General features: G+C 31.3%; 1 protein-coding gene across 2 annotated transcripts in view; it reads right to left on the reverse strand.

Moving 5' to 3' along the window:
* Nucleotides 1–1,917: 1,917 nt before the first annotated feature.
* The window catches only part of LOC118195362 (solute carrier family 4 member 11-like), an 842,086-nt gene continuing 823,838 nt past the window's right edge, over nt 1,918–20,165 (reverse strand). For both annotated transcript variants that reach the window (XM_085809451.1, XM_085809450.1), the window contains exons 17-19: nt 17,154–17,349; nt 14,624–14,793; nt 1,918–13,105 (exon numbers count right to left, since the gene is read on the reverse strand). In XM_085809451.1, the coding sequence (XP_085665577.1) occupies nt 13,039–13,105; nt 14,624–14,793; nt 17,154–17,349 (433 nt within the window). In that variant the 3' untranslated portion in view covers nt 1,918–13,038. The remainder of the gene's footprint in view (nt 13,106–14,623; nt 14,794–17,153; nt 17,350–20,165) is intronic.

Raw genomic sequence — 20,165 nt, forward strand, 5'->3', positions numbered from 1 at the left:
TTGTGATAATATTGCATTGTTGTCAAAACTATTATACCACATTCGTTTCCAAGTTCAGAAGGAGATTCAACTGGGTAAAATTATTTATAGGCTAAATTAATTTATATATAGAACTATATTTTCGTAACTATTAAATTTTTATTTCGTACATGCTTGCGAAAATTTTGCGTCGATTTCGTTTAGTTACTCATTTAATCTTATTTCATCTAAATGGTATCTTATATGTTGTTATATTTTATTTCTGATGGGAGGAGATGCTAAGGTAATTTTGATTATTTTCAGTATTATGACTACCTTACATATATATGTTCTTGCATGAGAGCCTAGTGTTTTATTTGTTGCTGTTATACAACTTTTCTGAACGAGTAAAGATTTCTTTACTGACATTTCTTCTGGACATATCAGTAAATGAGATTAAGATGAATTAAATATTTGGATTTGGTTTTCTCGGATTAATTTCTTTCTGGATGATTTTTAAGTTTGTGACATTTTATAATTACTTAAAATTTTTTTTATTTCACATTGTTGATTTAAAATCAAATTATTCATTACTGTTAGAAGAAGGCTTTACAAAAAGTATTGAATAATATCAAATTAAAATTTAACTGTAATTTATTAGTTTAGAAATTTGTACAAATTTTTCCATAGGTTACGTTTTTTCAAAATAAAGGAATTTAAGCTTTCTCATCTAAAAGTAATTTTGATAAGGGTATTAATACTACCGATATTTAATACCACAGTTATAGAAAAATAAAAGTAGTTACCTAAAAATTTTAGGAAATCGTTATGTAAAATTTGCGAAGATCATATAAAGATTTAAATATTACGTGAGAGAGTGAAAGATCATCTATAAGATATTTTCTACCTCCTTACAGCATGCCATCCTGGTGTAATGGTAGCACACTAGGAGCGTATTCGAGAGGTCCAGGTTCGAGTCCCGGCGAGGTCATTGCTCATTTTTCCATGTCTCCTGCTTCAAAATAACCCAATGAATCTACACATCTTTAAAGTTAAGCATGTGGCACTGTATTTGAGTTTCATTAATCAAATTTGATTTTAGTTTACATCTTTCTTATTGCCTCGTTTTGTTACATTGTGGCTCATTCCAGAAATTAATGCAGATTTGAGTGGCCAAGCAGTTTAGTATACAGTGGAATAGTTCGTAACTGTGAAAATTTTAGCTTAACGCCAGATGGCTTTCTTGCAGCTTGTCACTTGACGAATAGCCGCTACCTCGTGTAACAGTAAAATCTCAAGTTAGATTTGGTTGGTAAGTTCAAATTTTGAGTTGCGATTAGTAGTTGTCCATGAGCTTGTTGAATTTATTAGAATTTAGTTTGATACTGTACTTGCAAGACTTGTAACGGCAAACTATGTGTTCACAGCTAGGTCCAGGAGGGTGGTAATTATGTGTTGCAATAATTTTAGTTTAATTCTCACATATGGTGAGGTAGAATAAATTTAAAATAATCTGTGTATCTGTTTACTTGTAAAGTAGGGTTAAATTCTTGACGAAAAGTAATATCTTGGTAAGTTATACTTCAGTTAGTTAAAATTAGTTAAAGATAGGCATTACAAATATTAAAAATGTGATCTTTTGTTATTATTTCTTTTGTATCAAAGTGTTGCTTAAAAAAATTTCTGTTTCTGTATTGTGTCAATATGTATGCTTTAGTAACAACTCCAATGTAATTATTCCAAAAGTGGAAAATTATATTAAACATGTAAATATACGAAAATTATTTTTGGACTTTAATTAAATGCTAAATGTAATGTATTGAACTGTAACTACGTAGTGTAACTGCTCAGTGATAGTGAAAAAACTCAGATTTTTGAGTCAGGGATTGTATTTCATAGTAACATTTTCTGTTTCGTTGCTTTATTGAATCAATATACTGCTCAAAGAATAATACAGACTTCTCATTTCATCATCCCACTTTATTTCCCCATACAATATATAGTATTACATATATACAGGGCAAAGTCAATATTTAATCAGACATTTTTAGATTTTTCTGATGCAATATATATAATCTTGATATCTATTATCTTGAATAATGCCAACAATCACTCTTGAACATTAATCATTTGCTATGAAACATTCTTGGTTAAAAAAGTTTCTACCAACAAAGATACTACCTGAAACTGTTACCTTTGCAATGTGATACCAAGGACAGCCACGTACATTTATTTTTCTTCATTAAGACTAAAAAAAGCTACACTAAATCAAAAAATAAAAAGTTATTATTTTTTTCAAAGGGTGAAATCAAAGTACAGTTATAATAAATTATAAAAACTGTCTGTAGGCATTTATAACTTCCTTGAGGCGAAAGTAATGAAGCATTATATAATATGAGACTAATTTATTTCTTTAAATATTCCTAGATCTTAAATTTTGATTGGCCTTTTTTTGTAATGCGAAGATCATAGAAAAACATTTTAGGGATAGTTCGAAAATGTTATTAAATAAACTTGGCCAGTTGCAAAGGTCTTGAATGTAGCATTCAATATTTGCTGCAATTCTTTATTTATGATATAATGCCCAAAATGTTATTTTTCTTTGTTTTTACTAAAGATTTCTGTAATTACACAGATTAGAGTTATGCAACCGTGCTTGGATCTTTTCGACTACAGAAAGAAATAGAGTTGCCGTATATATCTAACTACATTTTACTTGCAACGATAAACTTTTCATTGCTTCTTAGCTAGGTATCTATCGCAATGTTATATAATTTTCTAAATCTCACAGACTAATTTTGGAATAGAAATAGATGCAAAAGTAATAACGTGAATATTCTCAGAAATAAAGAGGACTTATTAATTTTCTAACAGAACTTGGAATATTTTTACACGGAGAATTCCTAAATAATTAATAACAATCCAGCAGCTACAGCGAAATTGTTTAAATCAGCGAATTCTTCTTATATGAAACAAAATTACATTTCTCTGCTCAAGCTAACTTATTATATTTTCTTAAGTGTAGTGAACAAACACTTTTTATTTACATACAAAGAATAAAATGTCAAATAAGAAACACTCAGAGATCGAGAACTAGTATCTCCATATTAAGGCAACCTTGTTGCGTATGTACAGAAAAAGATAAGCATATCATATTTTATATATTCATAGATTGTATTCGCTTTTGAATCACTTTATAAATTGCTCAAAATACTTATGAAAAGTAAATATTTAACATTTTCCGCTCTTTAATAAAAATATCATAACTTATCAAGCAGACAATAGTTTCAGAAGCACCAATCAATTACATATCAATGAAGCTTCATTTTTTTCTTTCTGTGCACTTTCTTTTCTGTTTCGATAAATAAACATTATATAAATTTCAGACTTTTATGAATGATCTGGAGTTAAAAAGCAATCATGTAGTAGCAGAGTAATACAAAATGTCAGACTTACTACCTTTTTAAATAATATATTAGGCATAAGGTTATTAAGTTAAGGGAATGTAGCAAAAGGGGGATAATTTGATCATCTTGTTGAAATTAAAATTGGTTACATATTCTCAAGATAATAAATAACAAGGTTTTGTGTTGAAAATTGTGAAGACGATTTCAATTAGTTAACTTATTTAAAACATTTTCACACTTTTTAAAATGCCTAAAATTATAAAACTTTAGTTATTGCTGTAGTTTTAATTAGATAGATTTAATAAAACACATTTTTTACTAGTCTGGTGACTTAAAAAATACCACTTTAAAAATTTGTTCACTTAATTTCCCGCTGTTTTATTATAAAGGAAATGCTTAACAGGTACTTTAGCTTCCTCTCTTTCCTTTCGCAATCTTTCGTTTGCGCTTGCTTTTCCTTTGATCTTTTACAGAAGAAAATAAGCTTTTTAAGTAAACTTCGATTTCATTACACCTGAGCACCTCAAATTTGTATGTATTTGTATTGTTATTAAGAAGACATAATTATGGGAAATGTGCACTTCGAATTACTACGAATGAAAACATGACTGTTAGTTTTTGAATATTTGATTGGAAGTAAAATCAATGAGCTAGCTGCCTCGTGAGTATGTCATGGATCTGTGAAAGAAAAGAGAAATAGAAATGAATTATGGACAAAAGCGCTATGAGATGCAGGCTATCCAATTTAGTTTAAAAATAGAACTTAAAAATCTTCATGAGATTATATCAGTAGTTCTCAAACTATGCTAATACAGAACTTGAGAGTTGGGCCAAGTTTTCTAATATCCAAAATTAGATAACCATTGTAATTTCTAAGCTGTCTAAGTAACTAAGTGAAAAGAAGAGACATTTCACGGTTTTACTTTTTTGCAGTATCAATCTGGAGATCTTGTTAGATCTAGATCCTAATGATTATTGGTAAGCCAAATAACACTTATAAGTATTACTAGAACGAAGATTTAGTCATCGTAAGTTAATTTTTTCTGTTCTACGTATGTTATTCATTTAGTAAAGAATAATAAAAAAACGTTTAATTCTCTATGTACTCTATATCTATTGACTATTTTTAAATGCTTTTTCAAATATTATATTTTCTGAAAGTAGAAAATTTAAGACAATATTCATGTGCATTTAAAATAACTGCGAATGCTTGTAACGTAGACATCTAAACTGTATTTAGTCAGAAAGACTAAGCACTTAGCTTCAGAAGGGAAACAGAACTATTTTCCTAAAAGCATAAAACCAAAAATGCTTACAAATGCTAGTCTTTAGGTATAGTTATTCATGTGATAGCCTGCGTGCTTTCGAAAGTGATAGCCAAATCGTCCATTCATAGTAAAAAGCAATTGCACAGTACAGTTAGGTTTTTATTTATGTTCTAGTTTTGAAAGATATAATTGAATTTCTTAACTGCACCAGACGATAAAGTTTATTTTACGACCTTGTAATATTTGCCCTTGATATACGGGCATAAATTCAAAGGACGTTTTGAAGGTTTTGATTAGCATAATGATATTTAAGTGCTTGAAGTTGAGTACTAGTTTATTCAAAGTTGCCAAGTTCGTCTTATTCACATAAATTTGAGAACTACTGCAGTTCATATTCAAGAACTATTTTAATTTTATTCAGAGAGATTATGCTATACTTTACATTTAGTTTAATAATATTTAAAGATTTTAATGATTGCAAATGGGTAATTATGACAACAGTTTGAAGAGATAGATCTCCTTAATTATTTTTCCCAATGCTTCATCTATTACTATACTCATTTTAATGATTAAGATTCAAGGAAAATGAATTTACAGTTTTTTGGAACTTTGTAGTAGTCTTTCTGTTGTGAAATTTCTGTTGTGAAATTTCCGTCTTATTCACATAAATTTGAGAACTGCTGCAGTTCATATTCAAGAACTATTTTAATTTTATTCAGAGAGATTATGCTATACTTTACATTTAGTTTAATAATATTTAAAGATTTTAATGATTGCAAATGGGTAATTATGACAACAGTTTGAAGAGATAGATCTCCTTAATTATTTTTCCCAATGCTTCATCTATTACTATACTCATTTTAATGATTAAGATTCAAGGAAAATGAATTTACAGTTTTTTGGAACTTTGTAGTAGTCTTTCTGTTGTGAAATTTTCGTGATTAAAATGTGCTTTATTATTACAACTATGACGGCAATTCTTTTTATCTTTGAGTAAGTGACACGACATTTTTTTATATCACTGCTCACTGGACAAGGGAACGCGTCTTAGTCGAAGATTTTTCCACTTTTTACGGTTTCATTTTGCATTCGAAGAATAGATGATGTTCTGACTATGCTAAGTTTCCTATTTCTAGTTGATGGAAACATTTGCTAGTCCGACAAGAATGTTGATTCAATTGAGAACAGCGAATACTAAAGTATTTAAATTTTCGATTAGAAAATATGGCATCTAAACCTAAAATCTATTCTATTTTTATACTTATTTTTCTTGGATATCGCTGATGCGATAACATAACTTGCAGTAAAGGAACTATTAGTTTAGTCTTGGCTTCGGATAGTCGTACATTCAGGTACGACATGCATAGCAATATTTGCACCACATTACCTAAGTGTTAGCTTTTTTGCTTCTTATTCTTATAGCCTTTTTGAAGGAACATCAAATATGTATTATTAGACAAATATTTTGTAGGATTTAAGTCAAATATATGTTTCAATAATAAAAGGAAAATTCAAAGCAATCAAGTTTCATGTATAAGCATTAAATTGTGCTTGAATAATAAGGATTTTAAAGTTATGAGTCTTTTAAATTTTGAATGAACTGCATGACAGTGGTTTTGAGTCTTACATACATATATATATATATATATGTATTTTTTGTATAAAATTGCTTTAATAAAAAGGATGAATATTCTCTAAACAAAAGTTTACAAATATATAAGTTAGAAATACTTAAATGGCAACTGGGTTTAATACCAAGACGGAAGCACTAAGCTTAGATTTTCTAGCTATATATCTTTCAAATTATGGATATATAGCCAAGCTACTAATAAAGAAATAGCTCGAAGAGATATTGATTCAAAAACTGAGAATGATGTTGTTGAACACATTAAATTATTTGAAAAGGATATCAAACTAAATTCTACCAAATAAAGTGCGAAATGAAGGTTACTATATTGAAAAATTCTAGGTTAAATTTTAAGCAATCTCAAGATAAAATTTTAATTTTCTCTTTTAAATATATCTTATGATTTTTTTATCTAATAACCTTTCCAATTACTTATAATTTGGTAGTGTGTGCAATCACGTTATTCATACGTATGCATTTAAGCAGAAGTTAATTTATGAGGAAGTTTGAGAACTGGAGAATTACATTTCTTTCAAATGCAATTCAAAACTATCGCGTAAGCACCTTATTATTAACGTGAATTCAGTTTTTTTCAATCAATTCAAAAGCATTTATGATAAATTTTTCCTACGTGCTATTCAGAATTAGAGGAAAAGAAATTTTCTATATGAACCGGATTAGATTAGTGGGTACTTTTCCGTTTTGCCAGCGCAGGCGATAAAGTCGCCAATGGTGATACAACTGATTCCAAACGGAATAGCCTCGCTTGTAGCCTTTTACGCATCATTTTCAAAACAAGTCGCAGCCATTTCTTATCAGATTGATTGTTTCTTTGAATACTGGCATACAATTAGATATAATTCTTACCAGATAGTTCAACTTTATGCCCTAGGGCCATTTGCGATAATTAAGTCAATTAGGATGCAATCACACCGCTCACCCGAAGGCGAAAATATAGAAAAGGCAAAGTCAAGCTATTCTTACGAATTGAAGTAATTTTATCATTTAAACTTGCATTCCAAATCAAGATTTAACTTGAAATTATGTAGATAATTACTGAGAGAATTGGATTTTTGTAGCGTAGTATACGTGAGATGGGATTACATGATATGAACCGGTAAATCAGGATGTTGAACCGTGAAAGCAAAGTAAATTCTTAAATTAATATCTTTTTACAAATTTATTGTCTTTATTTATTGGCTTTTTACAAAATTTTAAGCGATATTAAAATGTTTATGCCTTCAAAATAAAAAAAAAAAAAAAATTCGTAGAACCAATATTTGTTAACATTTTTTATGTGTATACTGTATATTGTCTCCAATAAAATTTGCTTGGCGAGATTTGCGCCGGCAAAACGGAAAAATACTGATTAGTGTTTTACTGCATGATATCAGATTTCAAGAACTAACTAAATAAATTTTATTCTGAATAGTCATGCAATATTGAGAATAATCTTTTGGAAATATGGTTGATGCTGTGATGATGTAGGAAACGGATTAATCGGAAAATGTCTTAAAGAACATTTGAAAATCATAGGAAATACATCATAATTTTCATTCAAGTTGGGAAAAGCATGCATCCATTTCAAGTCGAAAAGAGCACAGAAATAAGTTGCTGGTGAAATTCATTATTTTATATTTTTCAAAAATATAGAACTATATAGAAATAAAAAAGAAAGAATTTTTTTCTAATCAAAAGCAACTATTTCTCTGGTCGCGTTATGTTAGAAAATCCTAAATGTTATTTTTTTCTTAAAAACTACATTGAGGAATCTGTTTAAAATCTTAATCTGGGAAGGAAAAATGAATAACTATTTTAGTTGAGAAAAGCAATCATTGTCTTAATTTATGATCGCCTCAAAATCAAACTGAATACGGTTTAATACTTATACATATGAAAATGAAATAAAAGCTTGATTGCTTATTATTTCTTTCTTGTTAAACTCTATTAAACGTATTATGTGCTTTTACTGCACAACTACCCGAAGCCTGGTTATAATATCTAATTATGAAGAAATATGGAGGTAAGTCTTTTTAATTGTAAACGTAAGTTATACATTTAACCAACTGCCCATTCTTTACTTTAAGTATCATTTACATCCTAAGATGATTCATGATTTGTGATAGCAATACGAGGATAAGATGTGCTTTTTTGTGTTAAGAAATACTTCATATTATCTATTACTTTTGCTTCTGAATTATAAAATGAGAGAAAGGGACCAAAGAGTGAAACTGGCTTTAATTGAAGCTTTAATATGATGCGTTATTATAGAAATTATACGAAATAAAGAATACCTTACGACCAACAAACGCGAGTATATACTAAATTCTCTTTTCATATAAACATTTTTCACATATTACAACAATTACAAACATATTACTTTTAAACACAACACATTTCCTAAACTTTTTAGCAGTTATTTAACAACGCATCTAAATCAAGAAACTTATAAAAAATAAATTTCTATCCCATGTGCTTAATGTTAATTTGAAAAAGTTCGATTCAGTATCTTTGAGCTGTTACTTCTAACTACAACCATATTCAGTGGATTTAAGAAGAATTAGGTACACATCTAAGTGCTACCAGTTTTCAGTTTAATTTTTATCTAGACACAGAACATCAGGATCAGTAAGAAAACAAAATTACAAACTTTGAAACATAAAAGGCTACAGGAAGAATAAAAGAGCCTTTCATTCTAAGACCAGTAATGTAATGAAATAATATAACAAAAATATATTGCTCTAAATATCACACATTATTAAATGTCAGTGTTGTCCAACTAGCTGTTAGCGAGCCACGCATGCTTCGTCATAAATTTATTAGTAATTGAAATTAATTTTAAAGAAAATTTAAGGAGCGATTAAATTTAAAATTAACTTGTCTAGTTTCAGTTAAGCAAATTTCACATTTTCAAGACTAGAACACAGTAACACTTTTGGCTAAAGTTTTTGCAGGTTTCATTGTTAGGGAAAGCTGGTTTATTTTGTTGAATGATCTGAATATCAAACGGGGCCTGCCAACAGGTTTATTTGCAGAACACTGTTACACACAAACATCATTACAAAATGATTATAATTATGAATACAGTTCACAGCACAGATCCTATAGAGTTCAACTCGGAACTGGTTGTGTAAACTTTAGCAGAGACATAAACTTGTACAACAACTTACCGAAAGAAGTTGTCATCCCAATTATTGTTCATTAGCTGTGTATTTGCAGCAAATGTTTTTTTTTCTTTTTCCCTATGGTTGGAGAGATTTCAAATATAGTCAACAGGGATTATAAGTTGCTTGATTTTAGTAACCTTGCGTCTGAGTTGTTTGGCAGGTATATGTCGTTTTGAATCAACGAGATTTGGCATAAGTCTGAAATACAACCTTTGACATGGCTATCGGTGCTTATACTTTGAGAGTGCTCAGCAGTCGACACTCAGGTCTCCTCTTCTACGTGAAGAACTGCGTACAAATTAATTGGCTGTTTGCTTTCCGTGATAATTCGAATTTGTACTCTGTTAAAACAACGCAGACAAGTGGCTCGTTGAAAAGTATCTCATCACCACTTCTAAATAAAGTACTATTTTTATATTGTTCAAAGAGTATGTTATAAAAATAAGTATTAATTTTTCCCTTTTCAACATTCGGCAAGAGTTTTGGTCTCCTGCACTCCACCTTTGCTGTTACGAACATATCATTTTGAGCACTTTACTTATAACACCAAGCGTGGCAGAGCACATGGATGTCGAGTAAAACGGCGTTTTTTACGAATTTTACATTCAACATTTCTTCAAACATTATCAGCTAAATAAATCCACATATACTGAATGTGCATGCACAGGTGCACACATGTATACATACACCTAAGAACAGAGAAATATGCATATATATATACACATACATACATACATATATGCACATATATACACATATGAATGTCTGCATGCGTGTATGCATAAATGCGTGTGAATACGTAAGTGTTAAACACTCATGAGTTTATTAATACTCCACGTATGCACAGAAGAGAAGCAAAATAAACAACAAGTCACCTTCTGCGACAACATAGTTTAATCTTGCATCTACTGTTCAACTTACTTCCAAAATACATATTATATTCACAGCATATGCACTGCAGAAGAATTTCTGAATATTACTAGTGTTACTGACGACATTTCTCTATTCTACTAAGTAATAAGCTTAATTTACTTAATTTTGTTTGGATGCAAATATATATACATACATATGCTTACGTATGCATGTATGTGCATATATATATATATCTTTGTAGACGCTTAGTGTCAGCTAAAAGTGAAACAAAATGCTAGCTGATTTTAAACACTGATATAGAAATTCCAGAATTCGAATTTAGTACCTATCCCTAGAAAACTATTTTTCCAACCAGGAGTTCTGAATATTGTTCTATTTTTAATATATATTCAGTAATAGTTCTAGATTGGCACTGAAGATATTACAAAAATATCTGTTGATTTGCAAGTTACTTATGAGTTGGAATATTAATTAATGAAAATTTATCTAGTTTTCAAAAACAACAACAACAACAACAACAACGGGCAATTTGATCGACATTTAACAACACAGACCTTTCGTAATTGGCTGATAGAGTACTCATGTTGAAATGGGAAACAGAAACGGTTCAAGAAAAACATCTCAAACTAGTAATCTGTCGAGATCAAGTGCTTCCTAGATACGGCAAAACGTATCAATTTTGAGACGGCTACTCATCTTGCTTTCCTGATATGAGTGACTTGTAGAAAAGAAAAAAAAAATCAGACTAAATTGCTACTACAATAGATAACATATGCCAATACGTGGCTGATTCATATAAAAAGTGCTTGCGGTTACTTGTTTTTTTTTTCTTTTTTTTTCTTTTATTATACGTGAGGGTTTGACCGATTACACCTCACCCGTAGCAGTTATCGTCTCGAATATATGAGAATTATCATCGTTAAAATACTAGGACAAATATCTACACTTAAAAAAAAGGATTTGTCAATGGAGGTCTTTTCTACAGTAAAGACAATCTTCCTTTTGCAGTATTCTTTCACAGAAAGAGCTTAAAATCGAACACTGCTTCCATTTTTACAAAAATACATCTATAGAAACGGATCATTCAATGAAAGAAAAGAATTTGCATTTAACGAGTATGTTCTTTGTTACACTGTCCTTTACAGTTCAAGCACTTGAATTCATTCTATGGCCGGTTCATTTCAGCTTTTTATTTTCATCTTGCATGAATGAAAAGCGTATTGCAGAAAATAATAAATTTTAAACATTATTTTTATAATAAATACATGAATGGTAGTTTCATTTATGTCGGGGATTTTCTTATGAATGCAAAGGATCTTAAGAGTGTATATTTTTAGTAAGTAGGAGTCAGAACTGTAATATTTATTTTTAACATTGCAATGTAGGGACTCTTAGATTTTTAATTATTTAAACATTAAAAAAAGTGAAATAGGAAATTTACGGCATGTTTCTAGTTGCATGTAAATTATATCAATGAATTCGCAAAAGTTGAAATTCAGTATTTCTTTCTGCCTAGTGAGTTTACTAATAATTATTCTACTTTCAATTAATTTTTCAGTCTTATGAGTTTTGTTTCACATTTTTTTCTTTGACTCCTTAACAACATACGAAAGAAAAATTTAATTTTTACACAAATTGAAAATAATTCTTAAACAGAGGTTTTTCTAATCTAATATTCACTAAAGAAACAACTTGCAGTCACATGATTTTTATCCAGCAATGAATACTGATAAGAATTTGACTATTTAACCAATAAGTTTATCTTTTAGGAGCAGAAATATATGATTTTTTAATTGTAGCAACATTTGCTTTAGAAGATATTTGCCAAATATTCTCCTTTTTGAGCTGTAAAATATAACAAAACACAATATAAACTATGATTTTATCATTGAGTGGAACCAAACGCTGATTTTGATTTGATAGAGCATAATGAGGATTTAAAAGAATGTATATATGAAGCCTTTTCTCAGCTTCTTACCGGATTGGAACCTAATTAGTGTGGTTTTCATTATGTATTGTTTTCGCATTACCAGACCAGATATAGTGCTTGATTTACGGTTAACTAACAGTGGATTACTTCTTTACCACTTCCTTATTTCAACTAAGACAACCAGGAGGAATCTGTCAGTAGGCTGAGGTCTTGACCACTGTTCGATGATGTGTGAAGAAAGAAGGAAAGAAAAGAAAATCTAGTTGCCTTTTTGAGGTCGTAGCAACCTGGTCCTCAACAGAATGTTTCATTAACTGCATTAGCTTTGAATATTCCTTTTTTGGGTAATTCATGGAAGCCACAACCTTGATATTCACAGCTGAATTTCTTGACGAAGAGACAAATCTTTACAGATGCTTCAAGATAGAACTTCACAAAATGTGAATTTTACAAAAGCGAAAACCGACATATCCGCGGAAGTTTAAAAATTTAGCTAATGTACTTAGAAATTAAAGCATTTTCTCCCCTTTTGTTTTTGAATGCGTTTGCAAAAACAAGCTGCTTTCTCCAAAAGTTCACGCATAGAGAAAAAAAATTAAAAATCCGTTTTCGCATTCTTTTTCTTTTCCATGTGTCGCGCTGGTGTAATTGTTCTTGTTAGAGCAACTTTTACGAAAATGGTTTAGGCACTCGTGCATGAGGACCAGGGATCCGACGTGACAGCTAAGTTCTTCATAAAACGATCAGCCTGTATGAAGCGAATAAAGTAAAGGGACTTGTCTTTCACTGAGCTATGATGCTATTCTCTTCATTGATGCTCGCCATCCAAAGCCTCCAGATACTTTCCATCGACAAGGCACGGAACTACCTTGTGCCTAAAATAAAAAAATGGGTTAATTTATGCTGAGAAACTTTCAGTAAGGAAAAGCATAACTATACGTATAACATTGCAAACTAAGAAAATTGAGAAAACTGTCGAAATATTTTTCAAGGAAGAACTTGACAATTTTAAAATTTTATTTTGATATAATTATCGCGCATTCGCGACTGTCAAAGACACATTAGAGAAACAAATTTATTTATCTTTAATAATTTTAAGAGAGGCCAGGAAATAATCTCTCAGGGGCGTGTCACGACACACATTTCGCAGTAATTTCTCCTATTTCATTTTTCAGAAGCTTTATTCAAAGAACCAAACTTCTAATATAGAAGTAAAAGTGTTATGTTTGTGAGGAAAAGCTGACAAGGAATTTTTATAAACTGGTTTAAAAGCAATTCTAAAATTTAGAAGGAAAATTCATATCAATTCACAGGAAGAAATTCTCTAGAAAAAGAATTGAGATAACACACAGCATAATTATACTTCCATCAGTTTTAATTTCCTTTCTTGTTTTCTTTATAAATTTCAACAATCTTGAATTTGTGTGGTCTGAAAAAATATTGCACAGTAAGACACAGTTGCCCCAAAATGCATAATTTTTATACAATAGCATTCGTTAGTGTTAATTTTCCTAGGATGCCCAGTTTTTCTCCAAGCTCGTTTTTCTAGTTATAATTCTAAAATTGATTATTCTGAATCTGCGGATTCGATATAATGTTCCTTTTTGTAAGTTTTCTTCTTATTTTTAATATTAATAGCTTCAGCCAGTTTTACAGTAATTTTTCTAAAAGTGTACTTAATTCTATTCCTCTTATTTAATTTTAAAATGTTTCGTCCACATTTACATTGCGAGACTAAAATGGAATGCCGATTCATTGAGAAGATAATGAAATACTACCAAACGATTTTATTGTAAATAAAAGTGGAACATGCTTATGGTACTTTTTGAAATTTTGTGTGTGTTAAAGCTTTCCATCTTGGCTTGAAATATCCATGTGAAGCCTCATTGTCAGTTTTTTTTGGTGTAACGAATTTAAGAAAGTAGTTTTCGTCTTCAAATTTTTGTTTTCATTTCGTAAATTTAAAATTTACGAATATTTTGTGCTTATTATAGTTTTTCAATATGTATGGTTAAAACGGCTGATTAAAGCATTCATTAAATATATTGAAATTCTGTTTTTTAATATGATACCAGCTTCCATGCTTTGTGATTTCCTTGCTTTCAAACAAAAACGTTTTTAAATAAAATTTTTAAACTTAATAATAAACTGTATAAAAAATATCATTAGAAAAGTAAGGGAAAACGAGTCTTTTAAAATAGGATTGAATTTTTTAGACTAAACATGAACATTGTGTTCAAACAAAGTTGATGATAAAATGTTTGGAACGAAGCTGCCTGAAACGTTTTTAAAACATAAGATATCGTCTCGTACCAAACACATAAAGCTTCTTTCTAATTTTTGACTGATGAAGTTCCGTTACTTTTAAATTTCCTTTTATCTTTATACAGTACCTGAAAGGAAGCAGTAGAAAAATGATGACGGGGAAGACCATCTTGACGTAAGACCATGGGGAGAAGCCAAAGAAGCACATAATAGCCAACTGAAATACTTGGCACATGGTGAAGATGTGAATCTTTCGTTGCGGGCATCGTCGTATGTAGTGATTCGGAGGGTAGGCAGTCTAGAAAGCGTAAAGAAATCAAGTTTTAAACAATATTCTACGCTATATAAATTACGAGCTAACACAATTTATTCAGTAAAAAAATTAAGTAACTCTCTAGCAAAGTTTCATACCCAAAGAAAAATGCCAAATTTTTAAATACGAATACATTTATTACAGAATAGTGACTTCAGTTGCAGTACAAGCTATGTTCAAAGAATCTCAGTCAATTATACGTAATTGAGATTTTATTCCCCAGAGAATTTATATGAAATACACTTTAATTTATGTTTGTAGTTCAGACTACCTAATATACACACAATGCTCATACTTCCTCTTCGGCACTGAGAGCTTTGTATACACTGTGTAATGCTCGTTCATCAGTGCCCTGTAAATAGTATTTCCACCCTTTTAGAACTACTATCAATTAATTGCAATAATTGCCATCATATCAATTGCAATCATTTGCAGCGCAGTCAAAGAACCTTCGCAAAATTAACGCATCAGTAAAAAACCAGCTCATTGACTGTGTTCGGAAAAAAATACATATTGGTATAACTGCTGAGAGTTTCTTTCGCTGCAATAACAACGTAGAGAAAACTATAGCTCAAAATAGTGTAAAAGTTTTGTTATTCGAAGTCTAGTCTCACCTTGACCACTTTAATGTCTCAACAACGTCAGCGAAACATGTTTCATCATCTGACACCATGTGAAAGAGGATTCATTAGGGCGCTTTCCAGAGTAATTAGTCGCAATATTCAATAGGCACTGAAGTGACTCATGACATTAGTTTAGTTTCTCAGTATGTGCGTCTGTGTCGTGATGAACATGAAGAATATCCTAGTGCACATCTAAATTGTTCACGACTAATTAATGTCAGGAAAAATAGCCAGAATACATATAGAAAAGTTGCCAGCTTTTATGCTACCTTTTCGGAGGTTTTTGAAAGACATGTTAAATTCTTCACACAAATCTATGTCTAATGGCATTCTGCTTCGTCGTATTTATGTTGGTGGACTTCATACTAGAAGGTCAAGCATTGCGTATGGCTCAGTCCACATGTATACCTGAACCAGTTCCGACAGTGCCATGCCAAATACGTTTGGGAAATCGAACACATATGTGTAGTCTTTAGTAATGAGTCCTGTTTCCACCTTGGTACAGATGATGTAAGCGATGGCAAAGTATGCATGTAGTTAGTTACTTAAGGATGAAGAGCTCCAAGATGCACTTCTGGCTCAAAGCAACTTACGGTTTTCATCTGGAATTATATGAAGGTAGCGTACTTGGTGATTCTTGGACTCCTCCAGTGTTTGTAGCATGCAATTTAACTAGCCAACGGTATTCAGATGATTTTTTATCCCATTTTAATCCTCTCCATGGGTTCAAGGTGGAGTGTTCCTTGAGGACAACGTGTAAGTACACAACAGTCATGTGGTTGTGCCTGCTATGCAGATTGCGGATGTCTTAATTGGCCGTTCAAATTACCCAGTTTATCTCAAGTTCAGCATGTGTGAACCCACACGAAAGACAGAAAAGCCGCCTTCTACAGTCGTCAAGAGTTGCTGTCACCTTTCACCAACGGACTGAAGAAACGCGGTGAGCTCGCACTAGAGTATGCCATCCTCACAACGTATGACAGTATGCAGCGTTGAGGTGACTAGCTATTATAACATACTTGGGAATAACCCAGAGTATTAACATTTGCACCCTAGGGGGCATATAAACTATAACTTGTATTGCACGGGCATACAAATACAACTAATTCTACTGGTGATATGCTTATTACTTTTCTATGCGTATCAAGTAATTTGTGTGATTCTTTCTGGTGGTTGCATTAATTTTGAAAGTGTGTTTATTTATCAGATGTTAATATATTTATGAATAGCAACAACATATAAAAGAGAAAAGAGTTATCAAATTTTTTTATGAAATATATCGAATACGGTTTGTTTCCGCAAGAAGAAACTTGTGCAAATTTCGACTAACAAAATGTCTTTAGTTTTCCAGTTAGTTCAATAATGGCTGAGTTTCATAACGACATATAATATACTAACAAAATGCTTGTAAGATAAATAAACATGCATCAGTCGTTTTACTTGTATTAACATACACACGAGTTTTGTTTTCTAAATGGTCCTTATTTAATTAAAAAATTTCTATTTATGAAATTATATATGCGCTATTTCTCAGAATATCAAAAATTACAGAGTAAACATTATGTTTAAAAAAGTAATTTATTATACTTTAAACATATGGAAATTTAATGAAGATGAAAAATATATCAGGAATAATATATCTCTTTTAACCTATGTATAAATGAACTTCACTAAAATTGTATTAAGTAAACGTATTTTGAGAGTAGCAGTAGTAAACAATACTTGTTCCATGAAGAGCAGTGTGATCCTTTCAAACATTTGATTCCCATTGAGCGATGTGATGGCCATATACAAGAAAAGTCCATCAAGCACGGCAGTTGGAATGTAAGCCATGGGGTAGGGGAGCAAGAAGATCGATAAACCGATGAGGATGTGGGAGATGATACCCGTTACACGCGTTTCTCTCACCTTTACTATTCTAAAACATTTAAAAAGAAGAATGCAAGAATTAATTTGTGTAACAAGTTATGTAAGTATTAAAGACACATTAACAAAGGTCTACGTTTTAAAAAGAAAATACATAGGATTATTACTGAAAAGTCTCCGAGAAAAGTTTTTCAGAAATTGTAATAGAGCAGAGCCGTATGAGATTTTTTAATTCTACGGCTGTTACCTGTCTACCTGTCCAGAAAATAATTCAAATTTACTCATCATATAAATAATAAAACACTCTTACGTTGCATATTATTTTTCAAGCAACTTCTGCAGCAAACGGTTAGAAAGAAAATAAGTGGATTTATAGTTATAAGTGAGTACTACGAAATTACTTTAAAATAATTTGAAAATGTTAAGAAGTAGAAATACAATAGCAATTATTTGCAACAAAGTTATGAAGAATAGATTTATCAAATTGATTTAACTTTTGATATAGAAGTATTATTATTTTCACTTACATCTTCATAAAGAAATTTGACTCATAAAAGAATTTGATTTAGAAAGTTATTGTTACTGAAGAAAATCGTTCGTTTGTTACTTTGATGGCTTATGATTTCTTTCTACCTTTTAATATTACATAACTGTAATATACTGATATCTGTAACAGCCTCACAAGTTCATAAAATTTTGTTAAATAATTAAAGACTGCCGACAGCTGACCTGAAAAATATGAAGATTTCTACTTATTCGAGATCAATTTGAAGCATTCATTTTCCGGTTTATGTTGAAAATTCTTTTAATATATAAAAAATTATATTTAGAAGACAGCAGTTTTTATTTTCGTGCTAGTAACATAATGCTGCAAAAAGGCTTGCAGAGAAAATTAAAATTTTTATAAAAGTTTATTTTTATTAATATCGAATTTCTTCCCAATGAGATTTTGTAAAGAGTTAATGCGAAATTCAAGCGCCGTATTAAGGATCTTTTATATAAGAATCTGACTAATAATAAGTTTGTAGGGTTTATATTTATTTTAACTAACATTTATTTTAAGCTATCTTTCCTGTCAAGCCTTTACTTTTCCCTAGAATTGCCAATGCCAGAGTATGTAAATTGTAGTAGAACGCGCAATATATTCAAATTTTAGCAGAAGTAAGTTGAGTTTAAATAGAAGGGAAACGAGATTGTATGTGTGCTTCTCGAATCGCTAACGTGAAGGTTGCTAGGTAGAAATTTAAGAACCGCGCGTTTCGGCCTGTGTGCGTATCTCGGCAGTTCGTTGAATCTTTCAACTTCTTAATCAGTAAGCTTGCTGAATCTCAGCTGTATTTTAGAACGCGGTTAAGTTAGTTACGATTCCAGAGCCTCGTAGGTAGTGATCTAGTTATTTATTCATCCTGTCATTTATTTTTAGTTTCACATTTCTGTTTTGTTAAACCGCCGGGTCGGCGTAGTTTGTGAACGTGAAGTGAATGCAGCTGTTATTTCTAAAGTGGAATAAAAAGGGCTTAAAAACCCTTCTTACGAGTTTGTGTAATTTACAGTTCATAGCAGTCACTACCACAGTTGCTGACAAGTTGGGGCCACGCAACACGACATTGGCGCCCGAACATCTTACGAACGTAGATGGCCGATAACTGGATGGAAGCTCCTGTACAACTCCAACAGCAAGAAATGGCGAACCAGTTAGAAGGATTTGGATATCTGGTCCAAACGATGAGAGCATCTATCAAGCCAAACGTCAATTTCGACGGAAAAAATTCGGTGGCGATATTCTTAGAAGGCCTCGAAAATCACTTCCAGTTATACCCTGTGCCTGAAAGACAAAAAGTTGCCATTGCCACGTCTGCACTAAGAGGACAGGCCTCACTATGGTGGAAGAGTATAGGGAAATTTTTATTAGGAGAATTTGGAGGAAAAACATATACCTTTGAAAATTTTAAAATATCATTATGAAAGGCCTTTCCCATAGTGAAAGACCGAGCAAAGCTAGAAGCCAAATTGTATAGTTTTTATCAACGTATGGAAGATTTGACGGACATTATTCTGTATGGAACACATGCTGTATGGAAAGAAACCCGACACAGAGATAATTGAAATAATTTTACCAAGATTGCTACCTGCTGTCCAAGATTACTTGGAAATCCGAAATCCAAGCACCTTGCAGGAACTCTTCGAGTTGGCGGTCAAGTTCCAAAACCGAAGAATAGCGGGAAAATCTAGAGGGGCATCGTATTCTCAAAGTTCACGAAGGCAATTCTCAAATCAACAGACCGGAAACACAAATTGCTCTTATGGGGGAAAGAGATATCAAGCCAACTCATCGAAGCTAGAAGGTCAAGGCGCAAAAAGGAAATTTGAAAAAAACCGTCCGCGTACTTAAAAGACTGAAGTTGAAAGGAAAGCTTTAAACGATTAGAGGGGGCCAGTAAAAGCGAGGGTCCAGACCCCGGAAGTTTCGAAAAAACCCTCAAGAAGATACTTAAACACGGTCGTGGTAAAGTATTCCCAATTACCAATTATACAAGGCTTGGTTGGCGATGTACCAGTGGAAGCCCTCATTGATACAGGGGCAGAAGGTAATTTTATGAGTGAGAAATTTTTCGATAAGAATTTTAATAGATTACGGTTATTTAAAAATAAAAACACAGAAATTATCGCGGCCCAAGGAAAAATCTGTCAATGTATCAGGAAATTATCATTAAAAATAGAGATAAAAGAGGAGAGCCTTAAAGTATTAATTTTTGTGGTGAAAAATTTGCAGAGTCCAGTCATTTTAGGCATGGAGTTTTTAAAGGCCGCGAAGGCCAAATTGAATTTTCAGGAAAATTCGATTATGCTGGAGATGGATCGGAGGGT

The sequence above is a fragment of the Stegodyphus dumicola genome, chromosome X2 (genome assembly GCF_044657685.1).
Source record: "Stegodyphus dumicola isolate Sdum_Otavi_A_Nest chromosome X2, ASM4465768v1".
Lineage (NCBI taxonomy): Eukaryota > Metazoa > Arthropoda > Arachnida > Araneae > Eresidae > Stegodyphus > Stegodyphus dumicola.